Below are 15,866 nucleotides of genomic sequence, written 5' to 3' on the forward strand. Positions count from 1 at the left end.
TCGAACGCGGACTCGAGGCATTCCCCAGCACGCATGTTATGCAACGGTCAGGTTCTGCCGCCCTGGGTCCTGTTCCTCCCTGAAACTGCAGACATTTAGGCACATACCTCAAATACATCAGCAGTCCCACCTCCTGCAGGTAATTCTCTTAATCCAGTGGGATTCCTAAAGCCCATTTGTGGTTTGAAAGCCCTCAAGAATGACCATGCTGGATGTCATTTCCTTGCATCTGGACCCCCATTCAACCCCGAAACAACTCTGAGGCAATTTAGGACTGGGGTCTCTGGAGAAACACAGCTCTAATTGCAACGCTGCCTTCCCCCCACGAGCCTGGGGCCCGCACCGTGGCACAGCTCCTTGTCTGTCCAACCCGGACCCCTGCGGTGATTCTCTGTGTCCCTGAGGTGTGGGAATGGGCCTCTGGAGCCACAACACGGGTGCCACTTCCCTGTCCTGCGGGGTGAGGAACAGCACACAGAAAGAAGGGGCAGTATCGGCGCTGCCGGGCAGCCTGGGGCAGTTGTGGGGAGGAGCGGGGCCGCGGTGCTGCCCTGCATTCCTTTCTGCGGGGACTGGTGGGCGAGAAGGGCTGAGGAACGGGGCGGGTGTGTTAACACCCTCCTCCCCTCGCGGCTCTCTGGCTGCCGCCCTCTGCCACAGTCGCTCTCCGAGGGCTCTTGCTGGAAGGCCGGACCTAGACCAACCGCATTTTTAATGGTGGGGCTCATCCTTAATCTGCCGGGATTAGAAAGGGAGCCAGAGCTACTCCCCAGAATTTCGGTGGTGTAAGCAAGCGTTTTGCAAGCCCCAGGACTAACAGCGAGCTGTCCCTGGAACACTCTGACCTGGTTGGGAAGCTGTGAGCATCACAGCAGAGCTTGAGACCCCAAACCCACAGTCCCACAAAAGCTGGCGGTTGTTGGTGCACCCAGCAGCTGGTGCCTGCCCCGTAGGTTGCCTCCCCATGTTCAGACGCGTTTCCAGGCGAGGAGTCACATCCTCTCACTCGTAGAAAAGCAAGAAATTGGAGGGAGAGCAGAGAGACTCGGATAACGTTTCATTGCAATAATTTAAGAGTACATTCTTCAAGAGGTCCAGCCTGCTTTGCAGCTCTTTGTGCCCACCTGCCTTCCCCTCAGTGTGTCTCCAGTGGCAGGGGTGCTGGGGAGCTGTTTCTCAGTCACTCTCGCTGCCCGTTCGGTGGGACGCTGCCCCGCGGCTGCGCTGCGGCTTGAGGCAGGCGGCCAGCGTCGCCCTGCCAGCGGGCAGCGAGGCCTTGCTGACGGAGGACACGCTGCGGGCCAGGGGCTGCGTGGGGAACATAATCGTGCCCCGGGGCGCCTGCAGGAGCTGCCAGATCTCGCCAGAGGTGTTGCTGCCCAGGTACTCCCAGGGCCGGCGCCCGCTGCCATCCCTCACCTGCACCTGGCACCCCAGCTGCAGCACCAGCACCTTGATGACGAGCTGGTGGCCGTGTATGGCGGCCAGGTGCAGCGGAGTGTACCCGCAGCCCGACCGCACGTCCACGTCCAGGGACAGCCCGGCCCGGCGCGCCGCTTCCGCCAGCTCCTGCAGGCCCGGCCCGTCACCGTGCTTGGCCAGCCAGTGCAGCACCGTGAAGCCCGACACGAAGTCCCGCTGCAGGGCCAGCTCCGGCTCCTCCAGGAAAAGCCCCCGCACCTGGGCCCAGCGCCCCGCCGACACCGCCACGAGCCAGGCGTGCTCCCGCCGCCCCAGTGGCACCGCCAGCCCCCGGTTCGGGGCATGCACGGGGGAGCTCTTGGAGGGCAGGGTGCGGGGCAGCCCCCCCCTGTCGTCCAGCGGCGATGGGGGGACGCCCTGCACCTCCAGCAACGCAAGCTGGCACCTGATGCTCCTGAAGACAGGCAGCGGGGCTGCGGGGCTGCTCTCCGGGGCTTGCGGTCCTGGGGCCGGCAGCAGGGCCTGGGACGGGGGTGGCCCTGTGGGGGTCACTGGGGGGGATTGGGAGCAGGGGGGCAGCACCGTGGGGCTGGCTGGCGGTGGCGGGGTGAGGGGTGAGGGCAGTCCGGGGGTGTGCAGCAGCGGGGCTCGGGACCGTGCTTGTCCATCGGGGGCCAGCGCCTTGGGCCCCTCTGGCCGAAGTGGGGACGGGGACGGGCTGGTGGGGAGGTGCTGCAGGGACCTGGACTGGGACGGGGGCAGCCGGGTGGAGGGTAACGCATCCGGGCACGATGAAAGCAGTGGGGTCTGGGACGGGGAGTGCTCAGCAGTGAGCGTCTGCAGGGACTGGGACTGGGACAGGGGCAGCGTCCCCGGAGCTGACCGACACAGCGGGGCCTGTGACAGGGGTGGCTCCCGGCGGGGTGGCTGCGGGGTCCGGGGTTGGGGTGGCCTGCTGGGGGGTGGCATCCTGGGGCTCGGTGAGAGCAGCAGGGACTGGGATGGCCCGGCGGGGGGTTGTACCCCTGAGCCTGCTGAGGGTGGCGGGGCCTTGGGTAGGGGCAGGCGGGCAGCGGGCAGCGGTGGGGACTGGGACGGGGGCAGCCTGGGGCCCGGGGGCAGCGGCAGGGGCTGGGATGGCGCGGGGGGGGGGTCGTAGCCCTGAGCCTGCCGAGGGTGGCGGGGCCTTGGGTAGGGGCAGGCGGGCAGCGGGCAGCGGTGGGGACTGAGACGGGGACAGCCTGGGGCCCGGGGGCAGCGGCAGGGACCGAGCCGGGGGCGGCCCCCTGGGGTCCGGTGGTGGCAGGGACCCCGCGGGGGCTGCCCCAGGGGGCGGCAGCCCCCCGGGAAGGGCCGGGGCGGGGGCCGGCTGCGGGGGCCGGTAGGGCGGCGGGGACACGAAGAGCGGCGCCCCCGGCCCCAAAGCCAGCGGCCGGCTCCGGTAGGGGGGCGGCCGGGCGGCGGCATCGCGGAGCGCCCGGCGGCACTCGCAGCACAGCCCCCCGCGGCCCCGGGAGGCGCAGCCCCCCACCACGGCTGCCGGGGGGCGCTGCCCCCCGCCCCGCAGCCCCTTCTCCGCCGCCTTCCCCGACGGGCCGGGCTCGCATGGGGGCGGCGGGGGTTGCTTCTCCTCCTCCTCCTCCTCCTCCTCTTCCTCCTCTTCCTCCGGCCGGTGCTCCTGCGGCGGCGGCAGCTCCTCGTCGAGGAGGTCGCGGTACCTGCGGCGGAGGACGATGTCCTTGGAGGCGCCGGGGGCGGCGGCGTGCACGGTGGCCACGGAGTTGACGAGGCGCTTGAAGCGCTCCCGGCGCTCCCCCCGCTGCTCGTCCGTCAGCGCCGGGTCGCGGAGGAAAGCCTGGAAGTGGCGGAGCAGCGCCGCGTTGGGGGCTCGGCCGCCGGCCCCCCACAAGAAGTCCAGCACGGCCTCCTGGCTCAGCTCCCGAGCCATCCTCCGAGCTCCCGGGGCTCGGCGCCGCACGGCGGGGCGCTGCCGCAGCCGCGGCCGGCCGGGGAACCCGCCTCCCGCCCCGCCGGGCCTCTCCGCCCCCGCTCGCCCTCGCCCGGGGTGGCGAGGAAGAGGAGGCGAGGGGCAGGAGCAGGCTCGGCGGTGCGCCGAGGACACGCCACCCCGATTTGCTGGCGTGCGCCGGGGAGACGGGTCGTTTTAGCGAGACACTGAGCCGGCCGTGCCACCGAGGCACGGGGAAAACCGTCTTGGTGGTGAGCTGGTGGCGGTCTCCATCCTCTGCCGTCCTCAGAGCTCCCTGTGAGCCCTCCTGAGCGGGGCTGGGCCCGGCCACCGCCAGAGGACCTTGCGTCTGTTGGGGGACTCTGTGGCTCGTGAGAGCTGGCAATGAACGGGGACGAACGGGATGCAGCGATGGTCAGGGTGGCTGTTGTCACACCTGCCGGGCATCGCGCCCCCGTATGACAGCTGCACACAAGCCCCACGAGTGCCTCGAGTCAGGTTGCGTCTCGTATCACCTCCGTGTTCACTGTGGGGCTGAGGGAGGTCGGACAGGGCTTCACTAGAGCCTGGGCTTCTGATGTTGGTTGTGTGTCTCTAATACTATTACCGCTCGTGTGTACATCACAGCTGAGAAGCACGGATAAGGTCAGTGCCCCGGTGGGCAACGTGCCCCGTACGCACCAGACAAGTGACAGCCCTGTCCCAAGGAGTTTGGGAGGAAAGTGTGTGAGAGTTTTTTTCTGTGTTTTATTTATTTATTTATTTATTTATTTATTTATTTTCTGTCTTGCAGTCAGGGAGTAGAGGCACAGAGAGACTGAGCTCAGTACAGACTCTCTGGCTTTAAAGAAGTCTGGATCAGGCCCTCAGTCACGCTCCAGAAGTCATCTCTACGGCAGGCTCTCAGGTGACCAGAAATATTTTTAGCTGCCTGTCCTCTGGACAGCCACTGCGAACCCAGAAGCGCGCACACAACCTTTGCAAACCCGAGGCAGAGATTGCAGCAGATGTTGTGCGTGGGCTTGCGAGTTGTGCTTTGGTAATGCAAAACCTTAGGATAACATTTGAGGTTGCGAGAGCGGATGTGTGCGGTGGTTTTGCTCTCCAGAAAGTAAGCTGCACAGGTCTGCGCTTCTGAATTGCTGATTCTGGACGATTAGTTTCTGCCACAGTACATTACCATGCTGGTTTGCATGATAAATTGCACTGTGGAGCTGCAGGACTGCTAGAATGTAACCTCTGGAATGGTGGGGGCAGCCCCAAAAGAAACTTCTAAGTTTCCAGGGCAGAAGTTACAGTTTCAGCAGTGTATCAGGAGAGTTTTGCAGCCTGCCAAGCTGTGGGTTGCTTAGGTGGCAGCAGCAACAAGAGCGGCACTTTTATGCTAGACCACATCTTGCTTGGGGTTTTTACTGTGGTGTGGAGCAGGAGAGTGCGGTTACATCCCATCGGAAGCGTTCATCTGAGGAGGGTGCAGGTGCTGGGAGAAGGGGGGTGTGATGTCTGAAAAGTTAGTATTTTAACATCCTGCACATGCCTTTGGTACAGCTTTTGAAGGCACAAACACCTTTCTTCTCCTCATGAGCTCTAAATTGCATTCACAACTCTGTGTTTGACGGCAGCACACCCTCAGCGGAAGTGGTTGAGATGCGGTGCGTGGAGCATAATGATATAATTGTGATCACAAACAAGAGAGGAGGAGAGATTGTGAAGATAAAAAATCCAAGTAAATAACAGTGGCAAATGACAGCATTACTATGAAAATGTTGTTTGGGTTTAATGAACTCAGATGTAAGCAGGAGGCATTTTACAGCTTTCCCTGATATTGCATTTCCACTTAAGCACCACTGGGAAGTATTACCTCACTTACCATAAGCCCGGCACTGGCTGCGAACTGGAAGGCTTTTCTCCTGAGAAACGCCAGCTCTCGCCCTGCAAGCCGTGTTCTTGAAGGCAGAGGAACACGCTCAGGCAGCACAAAGCGACTGCTGGAGTATCTGCGGGACTGAGGCTGACGCTGAATGCTGTGTGGATGGAAAAACCTCGCTGAGCTTGTTCGAGTGACGTGGGTTACGCTAACGCATCTCGCCTGACAGTCCTACTGGCTGGGAGTGCCGCGCTTCCCGGGTAGCTCGGATACCCTTGGGAGGCACCCACAAAAAAGTGTTGAATGAGTAGCTTGTGTTAATTCAGAGGCTGGGGCACATCTCTCCCCTTACAGCCTTGGCTGCAAATCCCATTTGGGGATTAAGGGGGTGTAATGCTGCATGCCAGCAAGAAGATGTGCTGCTCTGCTACCTGCAGTCTCTTCTTTGTCTGCTTCACACTGAGAGGTTTAAAGAGACTGTTGTCTCCCTTATCCTGTGACATTTTGTGCCATCTGTAAATTGGTCACTTTTGGTTGTGGTTAAGAGTCTTCAGAAAGACTGAATTTACCCCATTCTTGCCCTCTTTGGGGGCTCTGGACACAACAGGTCTCTTCAGGTGACATTTGAGTAAGTTGTGAGTAGTGCTAATCACAAAGTGGGAGCAGGCTCAAGCAGTATTTCAAAATTATAAGCTCACCACTCCGTCTTGTAGCCTCCTGCTGCTGTACAAGATGGTGTTAGGGAGCTATGTACCTGCGGTTGATTTTAAACAGGAGGAAAGTTAACCTGAGTTCTGCGTCTGCTTGTGTATTTTCTCATCCCCTGTAATCTGACAAATTGCCCCACAGCTGACATAAAAGGTCGGTAAAGCAATGACATGCTGCTGCAGCAAAATGATGCAAAAGAGCTTTGGAAAAATTCAATCAGTTCCCACAGGGTCTCTAGAATGAAAGGCTGGCGTTTCCCTTTGCACAGGGACGTGTTTGTCAGCAGCAGCCACGAAACTTGTAGGAGCGAGGGGTCTGCTTCTTCCCACTGAACACTAGGAATGTGAGGAACTACGCTAGCTGAGATCTAGAGAGATTGCAGCACACTTCCTTGACTTGATGGGGTTTAGTTCCTACTCCTTCAGCAGGAACAGCCATGCTCAGGAAGGTCTGTACACACGGGTGTCAGGGAGAAAACTCGGCCACAGCTCTCCCGGCCTCGGTGGTGAGTCACAACGCGGAGATCTTTGCATTAGTTGCGTTGTGCTGATGGAGGAGTATCGTGCAAGCCGCTGACTCACAGGAGGGGAAGCCGTCCGCCTCACTCACAGGTGCAATGAGGGCAGCTCTTTGGAAATCACCACCAGGTTTCCACTAGAGGCTGCACTGGTCCCAGCACAGGTGTGCTCAGCACCTCTCCTGGAGCCCTGCATGCAGGAGGAGGAACTTGCTACAAGAGCAAGACGATGAGATGAATAGAGCAGCCTCCGTAGGATATGAGCTGTGTAAATGTTGTTCAGCTCTGCTCCCCAAGCCCATGTTACTGCGAGAAAGCCCACTAGCTTTTTGTGCAGCAGGTTTGCTAACGAAGGCTGCACACCTGTGCCCAGGTGCAGATCCTCAAACCCCTGCTGGGAAGGAGGGAGGGAGAGGAGCTGAGGGGTGGTGCTGCATCCCCTTCCTTTGCTGGGCAGTTTGAGGCAGCAGGACCACGCACAAATACCACAGAATCATCTAGGTTGGAAGAGACCTCTGAGATCACCTAGTCCAACCTCTAACACTAACCAGTCCTCCACTAAACCATATCACTAAGCTCCACATCTAAACGTCTCTTAAAGACCTCCAGGGATGGTGACTCAACCGCTTCCCTGGGCAGCCCGTTCCAATGCCTAACAACCCTTTCAGTAAAGAAGTTCTTCCTAATATCCAACCTAAACCTCCCCTGGCGCAACTTGAGCCCATTCCCCCTTGTCCTGTCACCAGGCACGTGGGAGAACAGAGCAACCCCCACCTCTCTACAGCCTCCTTTAAGGTAACTGTAGAGAGCGATGAGGTCGCCCCTGAGCCTCCTCTTCTCCCGGCTGAACAATCCCAGCTCCCTCAGCCGATCCTCATAAGACTTGTTCTCCAGACCTCTCACCAGCCTCGTTGCCCTTCTCTGGACTCGCTCGAGCACGTCCATGTCCTTCTTGTAGCGAGGGGCCCAAAACTGAACACTGTACTCGAGGTGCGGCCTCACCAGAGCCGAGTACAGGGGGACAATCACTTCCCTACATCCTTCAAAACATGGTCAGGAGAGCTGAGGAATGGAAACTCTTGGAGTTCATAGCCTCTGCAAACAGCCTTGTGCTTCTTTGTAGCAGTCCAAGGATGACTTTTGGAGTGACAAGGTAAAACCTTTAGGTTAGAGGGTGCATGAATACCAAGCATGCCATTAAGGCCTGTTTACTGACTGCTGATTTACTCGCAGAAGCTGCTTTTAGCTTTTACCCTTTTGTCTTTTTGCCTCTGCTCTTCGGATGCTCCCTCAAGCGGGTAGAGCTGTAACGCCCTTTACGCGTGCAGAGAATCAGGCCTCTGCCTTTCGGGGTTTTATGCCTTTGCAGAACACCCTAGGACCTGACCCAGGGCCCGCTCTTTGTTGCTGGTTTGGTGTAAGGCCTACGAACATAGGCGTTGCGTTCAGCCCTGCTTGTGCAGGTAGGAGGGCACCACGCGGCGACGTGGGCTGAGGATGCTAAGTGCTGTGCCCACAGGAGCAGCAGAGGGACGGCTGTGCTTCGCTTCGTGCTCAGAAATCCCTTCCTGCAGAACGAGAGCCCGTTACTGGTGTACGCGGGGTGTTGAAAAACCCAGTAGAGGTGTGTTGTGGTGAGATCAAGGAGAAACAAGAGGCGTGGGGTGCCTGGCTTCGCCCTCCGGGTCTTTACGGTGTTGGGGGCTCCTGCTAGCAAACAGCCTCACCTCCATAAACGTTCCCGTCCTCCAGCCCCAAAGGGCAGCGGGAGGACCTGGCCGCTCCCAGGCTCGGCCACCTCCTCGCAGGGGTCCCCGGAGCAGGGGGGGCTCTGCCTCCAGCACCTCCCCGCCGCGCTGGGGGCGGGGGGGGGGAACGGGGCGAAGGGGCCGGGGTCCCCCACCCGGGGGTGGCAGCGGCCCCTCGGGGGGTGGCAGCGGCCGGCCGGGGGCTGCGGCCGGCCGGGGCGGCCCCGGGGGAGGGCCGGGGGGGGCCCGCCTCGCCGCCCGGCCCCTTCGCATTGCGCATGGGCCCTCCCCGCCGGGTGGCCATGTTGCAGCCCTAGCAGGCAGCCGGGAGGAGGGCCGGGGAGCGCAGCGATGGCCGTGGCCGTGGGCAGACCGGCGGTGGGTGCGGGATGGGGTTGCGGGGCGGGCGGGGGCCGGGCGGGCTCGCCGCGGGGTCCCCCCTCCCCGCTTGCGCCCCTGCCCCGCGCTCGGCGCCGAACTTTTCGGGGCCGCGGCTCCTCGCTGGCGGGTCCGGGGCTGCTCCCGCCGGGGCTGCGCTCGGGGGCTCCCCGGGAAGGGGGAGAGGGGGCTCGGGGCCCCCCCGGCGTGGGAGCCTGCGGGGACACGCGTGGCTCGCGTCCTCCGGCGCGGCCGGGAGGGGAGGCTCGCTATTTTACATCCCTGCCGAGAGGGACAAAGGGTTTCCCCTTTGCAGAGAGGGGGGAAAAAAATAGAAGACCCCCCCCCCCCCCCCATACACACGCAAAAACCAACAGATGCCGGTGCGGGCGGGGGAAAGTCTGTGTCCCGCATCCGGCGTGCAGAAGCGTGGATGGAGCTCCGGAGCGAGCGCGCTCCTGTGCCTCGGCGGCCGGGGGAGGGAGACAGACTTGACCGACTTGCCTGTAACTTTTGCGGTGCTTGGGAGCAAAGCAGACGTTGCCCGCGAGCCGGGGACTTGAACGTGGCTCCTCCTGGCAGCGAGCAAATGGTCTGCCTTCAAGGTGGGACCGGGACGAGACGGTTTCTTGTAGGGTTTATGATGTGCTTATGGAGCTGCCGGGCTGTATGGCTCCTCTGATGCGGCACGGGAATGTGTGAAGGTGGTGGTAATGGTGAGGCTGTAGGTGGGGAAGTTAGGCTGCGAAGCAAAACGAGAGCTGATGTTTGTGAGCAGAATACCTATAAATTATCCCAGCTGTTTATAAAGCTGCTTCTGAAATGATTGCTTGATTGTAAGGTCTAAAATGCGCTTGGACGCTGCAGTTTCTGTTTCGGTGGAAAAAGATGCCTTGAAATCACTGCTTCGGCTGGTGTTCAGGGCAGGCTGAAGGGTACTGCGAAGCGGAGCCGTTTTGCTTTGTGTGGAGTAGCGACCTCAGCGTGTGAATGGGCTTGGGAGTGGTTTATTGTAAGATGTGGTTGCTGTTTGTTCGTGCGTGCGCTGCTTTTCTTCCTTCGTTGCATTAAACTGAGCCTCTCCTGGTTTTGGTGAATGGCAGTCCCCTCGCAATCCCAGAGCAGCATCTGCAGAGACTTGTGTAGTGGTTCAGCTAAATTCAGACCATGTGCTGTTGAGTCCGGCCCGGTGGGGCCGGCTGCAGAATAAAGCATCCCTCGGGGTGGGAAGCATGTGTGTAGGAGAGGGAAGGGTGAGGGGGCTCAGCTTCCTGGTGAGCAGCCGGTGGGCAGACCAGGCACCGGATGGGTACTTCTCAAAGAGTTGTTTTACCCTGGGATGACGGCAAAATAAAGGACAGTGGGCTGGCATTTGGTAGGTGCTGAGCGGATCATCTCCTTTACCTTATCTAATCCTCTCTGCTGCCTCTTTGCTGCTGCTGCGGAGTTGGGGAGGTGGCAGGGAACCTGAAGAAACAGTTAATTACATGGGAGAGCGAGGCAAAAGCGGTGAGTGCTTCTCTCAGCCTAATCACCAGATTTTGTAAGGGTGCTGAGTGGCGTGTGTCATTGGAAGGAGCGAGGGGGGTAGAATTAAGGGAAGGAATGAAACTAGAAATGAGTGAGTTTGATTTCTAAAAACCAAGATAACATTCCTGAGTCACAACCTTTTACGTCCTGGCAGGATACAACATTATGCTAATTGTAAAAGCATGCATAAAAAAAACGAACTTCAGCGAGCTGCTCTGAAGTGTCTGTGTTTAATTGTAGCTGAGCAGGGCGTGTTTTGGTAGGATGGGTGGCTTTCATTTTAAGGCCCCGATCCCACAGATGTGAAGGCACATGTGTAATGCACTGCCTGTAATTTCATTTTACTTAATGGAGGCTGATCTCAGCATGTAAATGCAAAGGCATGCATAAGCAAAGCTTTCGCAGCACTGGTGCTGGGAGCTGCCATGGGACCTCTCAGCTGATGAAAGCCATGCATATGCTTAAACATGCGTCTGGGTGGAAGCATGCGGATGGTATCTGGGCTCGCTCTGAGATAAGTCACTTGCAGCCTGGAAGCTTGCGGTGCCCTGGACGGGGATCCCACCTCCCGCTGGGCTAATCCCCAGCATCTTGACCGGAGCTGGGTGGTGCCTCAGGAGGTCAGAGCGTGGAAGGGGGCTCTGGCTTCCCTACCCTTCTCTTTATTTGTTTATCCTAAATGGCTACAGGATCACGGCTTGGCCTAGTTAAAGGCAACACTAGCGCACACACAAATACTGTGCCTCCTCCCCCCGCCAGTCAAACAGAAATTGATGGAAATTGAAGCTGGAATGCTGACTCTTACACGGGGGCCTCAAAATATGTTATCTGAGAGACAAGACCAGCACAGTGTATTCTTCAATCTGTTTTAAAAATACTTCATAACGAGAGACTGCCAGTTTCCATGGAGGGGAGGGAGTGGAAGAGCGGTGTTGGTGGGTGCCAGTGTTGGTGGGTGGAGCAGAGCCACCAGGACCGCTTGTTTTTGATGCTGAGATGAGCCCTTCGAAAGGGGGTATGTCTCTGAGGGTGTTTCTGTGCTTGTTAGCACAGAAGGCTTCCTTGCCCGCTGCGAAGCATGGCTTTTTGGGGGCTGGCCTGGCTCAGTTGCCTGTGCCAGGGAAGCAGGGCTGTGTGGCACACACGTGGTGATATTTTAGTTCATGAACCCTTCGTTTCCTTTATTCACCTCGGTGCCTGGTCTGCAGTAGGAAATGCTTTCAGACAATTCGCGTTGCTCCTGTTGATGTTAACAATGGTGGGAACCTGGCTCCTCCTTGCCTTGTTCTTAACACAGCCTCAGATTTTGGGCAGGCTGTGTCCAGCCCACCATGAGCTCGGAGCCTCCAGCTCTTCCAGCATGACTTGAGCTGACCTGGAGGCAGGGCCTGATGGAGATCCTGAGAAAATCCTTGTCTTGGGTAGATGGGATCACGGGGAATCAATTTTAGTGCTTGAGTAAGGCCCTGAAACAATGATTAAGCAGCTTGTGGCTCGCCTTGTAGGAGAGATGCAAAGGACAAGGGGGTCTTCTGCTGGCTTTGTGAGTGCTTCTGCCTTGTCTGACCTCGCTGTTGGCTCTAGGCTTCAGGCCCTGTAAGCTGCAGCAGCTCTTGTAGGAAAAGGCAGTGAAGCAGTTTGAGCTCAGAACAGTTGGCCCAACCAGGTGATTTAAAAACAAACAAACCAAAAACACAGCAGTTCCTCGAGCTTTTTTTAGGTACGCTATCCAGCTCCGTTCGTTTCCAGCTCTGTGAGCAGCTCTCCAGCCTGCTGTAATAAGTGATGCGTGATAATGGTTCAGACAAACGCCACGGTGCTGTTAGCGGTCAGCGTTAATACTGCTGGAGAGTGCTCCAGATCAGAGGCAAAAAACGAAAATGAAGCTGGGGTCTTGCTGTCTTAGTGAAGAACAGCGGTAACCAACTATTGCTCCAAATGTTCCTCCTTTTTCCCAGTAAGTGCTAGTTTGAGCGCTGCTGTGTGTTGCGCTCAGCAGGAAGCCGTAAGAGACGCTGTCCCTTGGCTGCTTGGTTATGTCTGGGCACCTTCATCTGTGCTCTGGGGCCCGGTACAGAGGTGGGTGGGCCAGGAGTTGTCGTCTGCATCCACAGGTCAGGCTGGTGTGACTTAACACAAGAGCAGGCAAGGCCCACTTGGCCTCATGTGAGTGGAGGAAGAGCCACGGCGAGGAGAAGCTCCCTGTGGTTTCCTATCAGCAGTGCCCAGCCCTTCTGCAAGCTTCTCCCTGTGTCTGCACTCCCTGCTTCTCTGAAAGAAGTTATACCCACTGCTGGCACGAACCCCATAGTCCAAAGGCTATCACTGCCACTTCTAGAGTAGCACAATTATTTCTGAGTTCTGCAGTTGATAAGGAGCCCCAGAGATAGCACAGGACTGATGGAACAACGCGCTGTTCTCATCTCTTGAAAAGTGGCTGGATAGATAGCCTTAGGACCTGAGCTTGCACTGAGTGCTTCTGAAGTTGCTGAAAATCTGGAGGAGGGAATCTTTTCTCGCAGGCTTAGGCTTTTTGTGTTCCTTAGTATTGCCCCACGTAACAGAAGCCATCACCTGGTTTTTTTGTACTTCAATGTCAGCTTATAGTTGCTTTAGATCTTTTTATTTTAAAGTGAATCTTCTGCTACTGTTTCTGCATTTGAGTTTTATTTTCAAATGGGGTATGGCTTGTTGAAATGCCCTAATTGCAGGTTATTTCTTAGCAGATCTGGTCATGAATACTTGGCACAAGCTAACCGAAAAAGGCTCGTTTTAGGAAGGTTTTGGTTTTGCCAGCGGCTCCTGCGGACTGATAGCTATGAACAGCGGTAGCTGTAAAGAGAATTGTTTCTGGAGATCTGCATGCATCTCATCGATTTCATCGAGAAACTGTAGTAACCTCTCTGGCGTGATGGCAGTGGAAGGGGAGAAACAGTGCTTGTAATCCTGAGGGGCATCTTTGTAAATGAGTTGCAGAACTTGCCTCTTCGGGGCCGTCTCGGATCTGGCGGTGTCCTGCAGTCTGTGGGCGCTGTGCCGGGGTGAACGGGGTGCAGCACTGATCGGGTCGCCCTTTGTGCGCGAGGAACTCAACAGAATCTGTTTGCCAGCCGTGTGTTAAATGCAACGGGCGTGCCAAATGCTTTACCTGAGCACGTTAGCATGGCTTGAATGAAGTTGGTGGCAGCCTCTGTTTCTCCCTGTAAGCACAGATTGAGGTGGTGGGAGAGGGCTGGGTTTGGTGGAGGGCTCGCTTGGCTTGCCCAGTGACGGTGCAAGCTGCATTTCCCTCTCCCACGAGGAAGCACAGCGAGTGATTTGCAGTGAAGTGCAAGAGCCCAGGCTGCCCCAGAGGTCAAACTGTAAGCCTGCTTCTGTGCTTTCATCTAGAGGGTCCCGTCTGTAGCCGCAGCCAAATCTTTGCGTTTCAAGGCGTGCAAATCGTCTCCTTTAACCCCTGTGAAAACCCATCTCCTCCAATCTGAGTCAGCCTGGGAGCTTCTGGCAGCTTTCAGATGAGTGGAGAATGCCAGGGTGACAGTCCTGGCTTGATTTTTCCAGGACAAAATCCAGCAGGCAACGGCTTGGCTTGGAAATAAGGAATCTGCAATCTGGAAAGGTGAAAGTGTCTGGTTATCATTGACGCTGGTTCTTGGCACGTGTCCTTAATGATGTGCATCACCCCGGATCCTCCCGAGCTGTGTAGCAAATGCACAGAATTACAAATCAGGAGGTTGCGTATCAATATAGCTACTCGTCCTTTTCGTACTTCTACATCTGACTGAAGGTTTCTCTGTTCATCATTGTCTCCTCTTGTGTTAATCAGTAGAAGTAAATCTCTTGTATGTCTGTGCAATGAGTGTACTTAGAAACAGCATGACTGATGAGATTTCAGTGGTCTCTTCTGGGTTTGTTTTGCTCATAACTTGAGATGTTGTCGAGACTGATTTTTTTTTTTCAGAAATTGCTGAATTAAGTCACTGGAAACAATTCTCATTGCAGCCTCTATGGCTAAAAGATGAGGTTGCCATGCTGTGAGCAGGTATGTTGCTAGCTGTAAAAACCAGCAGTGATCAAGGCTTAACACAGCTGTCTGGGACTGAGTGTGCACCATCTTCAAATCTGCGTCAAGCCCCCAAGAGGAGCAGGGATTTTGCCAGATCCTCTGGTGGCTTGTTCTGGTAGTAAGTCACACCTCCTACCCACCGCATTCATTTGTTTCTTCCTTCTTCTCCCTCAAAATTATTTCACATCCAGGTTAAGCAGTGGTAGGTCTCACTGTGTCTCTTCTTTCCTGGTCAGTCTCAGAGATTTGAGCTCTGAACTTTTTTTTTTTCCGTTGTGCAAACACAAGGATGTAGACTCTTAAAAACCAAGTCACTTCTCAAATCCCTTGTCAGCAACTTATCTCTAAAGTGGCAAAGTTATCCCTGGCTGTGGCAAAGTAAGTCTACTTGCTGTTCTTATTTTTAACATAAGAAACAATGAGTCAATGAATACTCTTGTGTTAGTTTATAGAATCAGAGATTAAGATTTTTAATTACTTTTGAAAATGGTTTTTCACTTCCTGTATATTTTATGCAGTATCCAAGCCAAGAAAAATCCCGATTGCTTTTAAAGGAATGCTTTCCTGTCACAAAGTCTCTTTTATCTTGGAAAATGCCAACCTAGTCTCATTCTATTTCATCTCTCTCATTAATATTGAATACGTGGTGCTCTAATATGGCAGCTGAAGCAAAGCACAGAATTTCAGCTAATATCTGACAACAGCAAGCTGAGATTAAATGACATGCGAGTGCAATCTGCTATATATAAAGTAATTGGCATTTTCCAGGAGCATTTGACCTAATTTGTGGTTCTCTCTCCTGCTGCCCCCTCAAATCTGCCCTCAGAGGTTGATTAGTCATCAGGACTTCAGAGTTGTCAGCCTGCTTTTCAGAAGGTGCTCCCCTGATGGGAGTCAAGGCTTCTGTGCGAGGGGTCCCCGATGAGACCAGGCACGAGAAGGGTCAGGGTACTGCTCCTGCAGATGGAAGATGTGTATCCAGTGGGCTGGACCCGTTTCAGAAGTAACAAAATGAATCCCAAGTCAAGGTCTGGATGCAGCTCTCCTTTGTGGCTTTGCGTGAGCTCTTGCTGAATGCTGCTGTTTTCCTTGTAGGACTTATAAATGTTGAGGGCTGGCTCAGTTTTGTGGCACGGGGAGGTTCGGCGAGTGCAGCACAAGTCCCTGGTGTCCAGTGGAGGTGGCAAGTGGTGCTGGATCTGGGAGCTGCATTACACTTGGGGAAAACCTGCCTGTAAGTCTCAGCTCTTCAGTAGGGCAGCTGTAAACCCTTCCTGATGCTCTGAATCGCAAAGGAGCAGGACTGGGAGTTGAAACCAAACTTGTTGAAGTGTGCTGCCTTCTGGGATGCCCGGCTGGTGGTTGCTGGGACAAAGAAGGAATAACTTAGCTTGGGTTCTGATATGTAATTGCCAGAAAGTAGTAGTGTAAGGGGGCCTTGGGTTTTGTGTTTCCAGGTAGTTGAATATTCACCCTGCTGGAAATCACCCTTGCTGTTCTGCATTTGGAGTTATGCAGCTATTCATCATTAGATCCTTAATTACAAGAGGCACTGGGGATTAGGGCTTGTGTGGCTGGCACGCTGCAAGTGCTTTGGCCCCTGATTTGCTGGGCGGTCTTGGGCAAAGGACTTCAATTTGCTGTGCCCTTGTTTTCTCCAT

General features: G+C 56.2%; 2 protein-coding genes across 2 annotated transcripts in view; one reads left to right on the forward strand and one right to left on the reverse strand.

Annotated features, from left to right (window-relative positions):
* Positions 1-1,042: 1,042 nt before the first annotated feature.
* SOWAHB (sosondowah ankyrin repeat domain family member B) lies at positions 1,043-7,045 on the reverse strand. The gene is made up of 2 exons (XM_040554737.1): positions 2,664-7,045; positions 1,043-2,392 (listed from the first exon to the last, which is right to left on the reverse strand). Exons 1-2 carry the CDS (start codon positions 3,368-3,370, stop codon positions 1,177-1,179), a joined length of 1,923 nt encoding a protein of 640 aa, XP_040410671.1. The 5' UTR covers positions 3,371-7,045; the 3' UTR covers positions 1,043-1,176.
* A 1,445-nt stretch (positions 7,046-8,490) lies between these two features.
* SEPTIN11 (septin 11) overlaps positions 8,491-15,866 on the forward strand; it is a 58,270-nt gene continuing 50,894 nt past the window's right edge. The window contains 1 exon segment of the mRNA XM_040554731.1: positions 8,491-8,609. Within this exon segment, the coding sequence (XP_040410665.1) occupies positions 8,583-8,609 (27 nt within the window). The 5' untranslated portion in view covers positions 8,491-8,582.

This window comes from Cygnus olor, chromosome 4 (assembly GCF_009769625.2).
Source record: "Cygnus olor isolate bCygOlo1 chromosome 4, bCygOlo1.pri.v2, whole genome shotgun sequence".
Lineage (NCBI taxonomy): Eukaryota > Metazoa > Chordata > Aves > Anseriformes > Anatidae > Cygnus > Cygnus olor.

What these genes read in the sequence shown, in the direction of transcription:
- SOWAHB (XM_040554737.1), bottom strand. Translation starts at nt 3,370, where the DNA reads ATGGCTCGGGAGCTGAGCCAGGAGGCCGTGCTGGACTTCTTGTGGGGG. An exon ending in CCGCTGCCCCCGGGCCCCAG is followed by an intron (nt 2,393 to 2,663) that starts GCTGTCCCCGTC and finishes ACCGAGCCCCAG; the next exon opens with GATGCCACCCCCCAGCAGGC.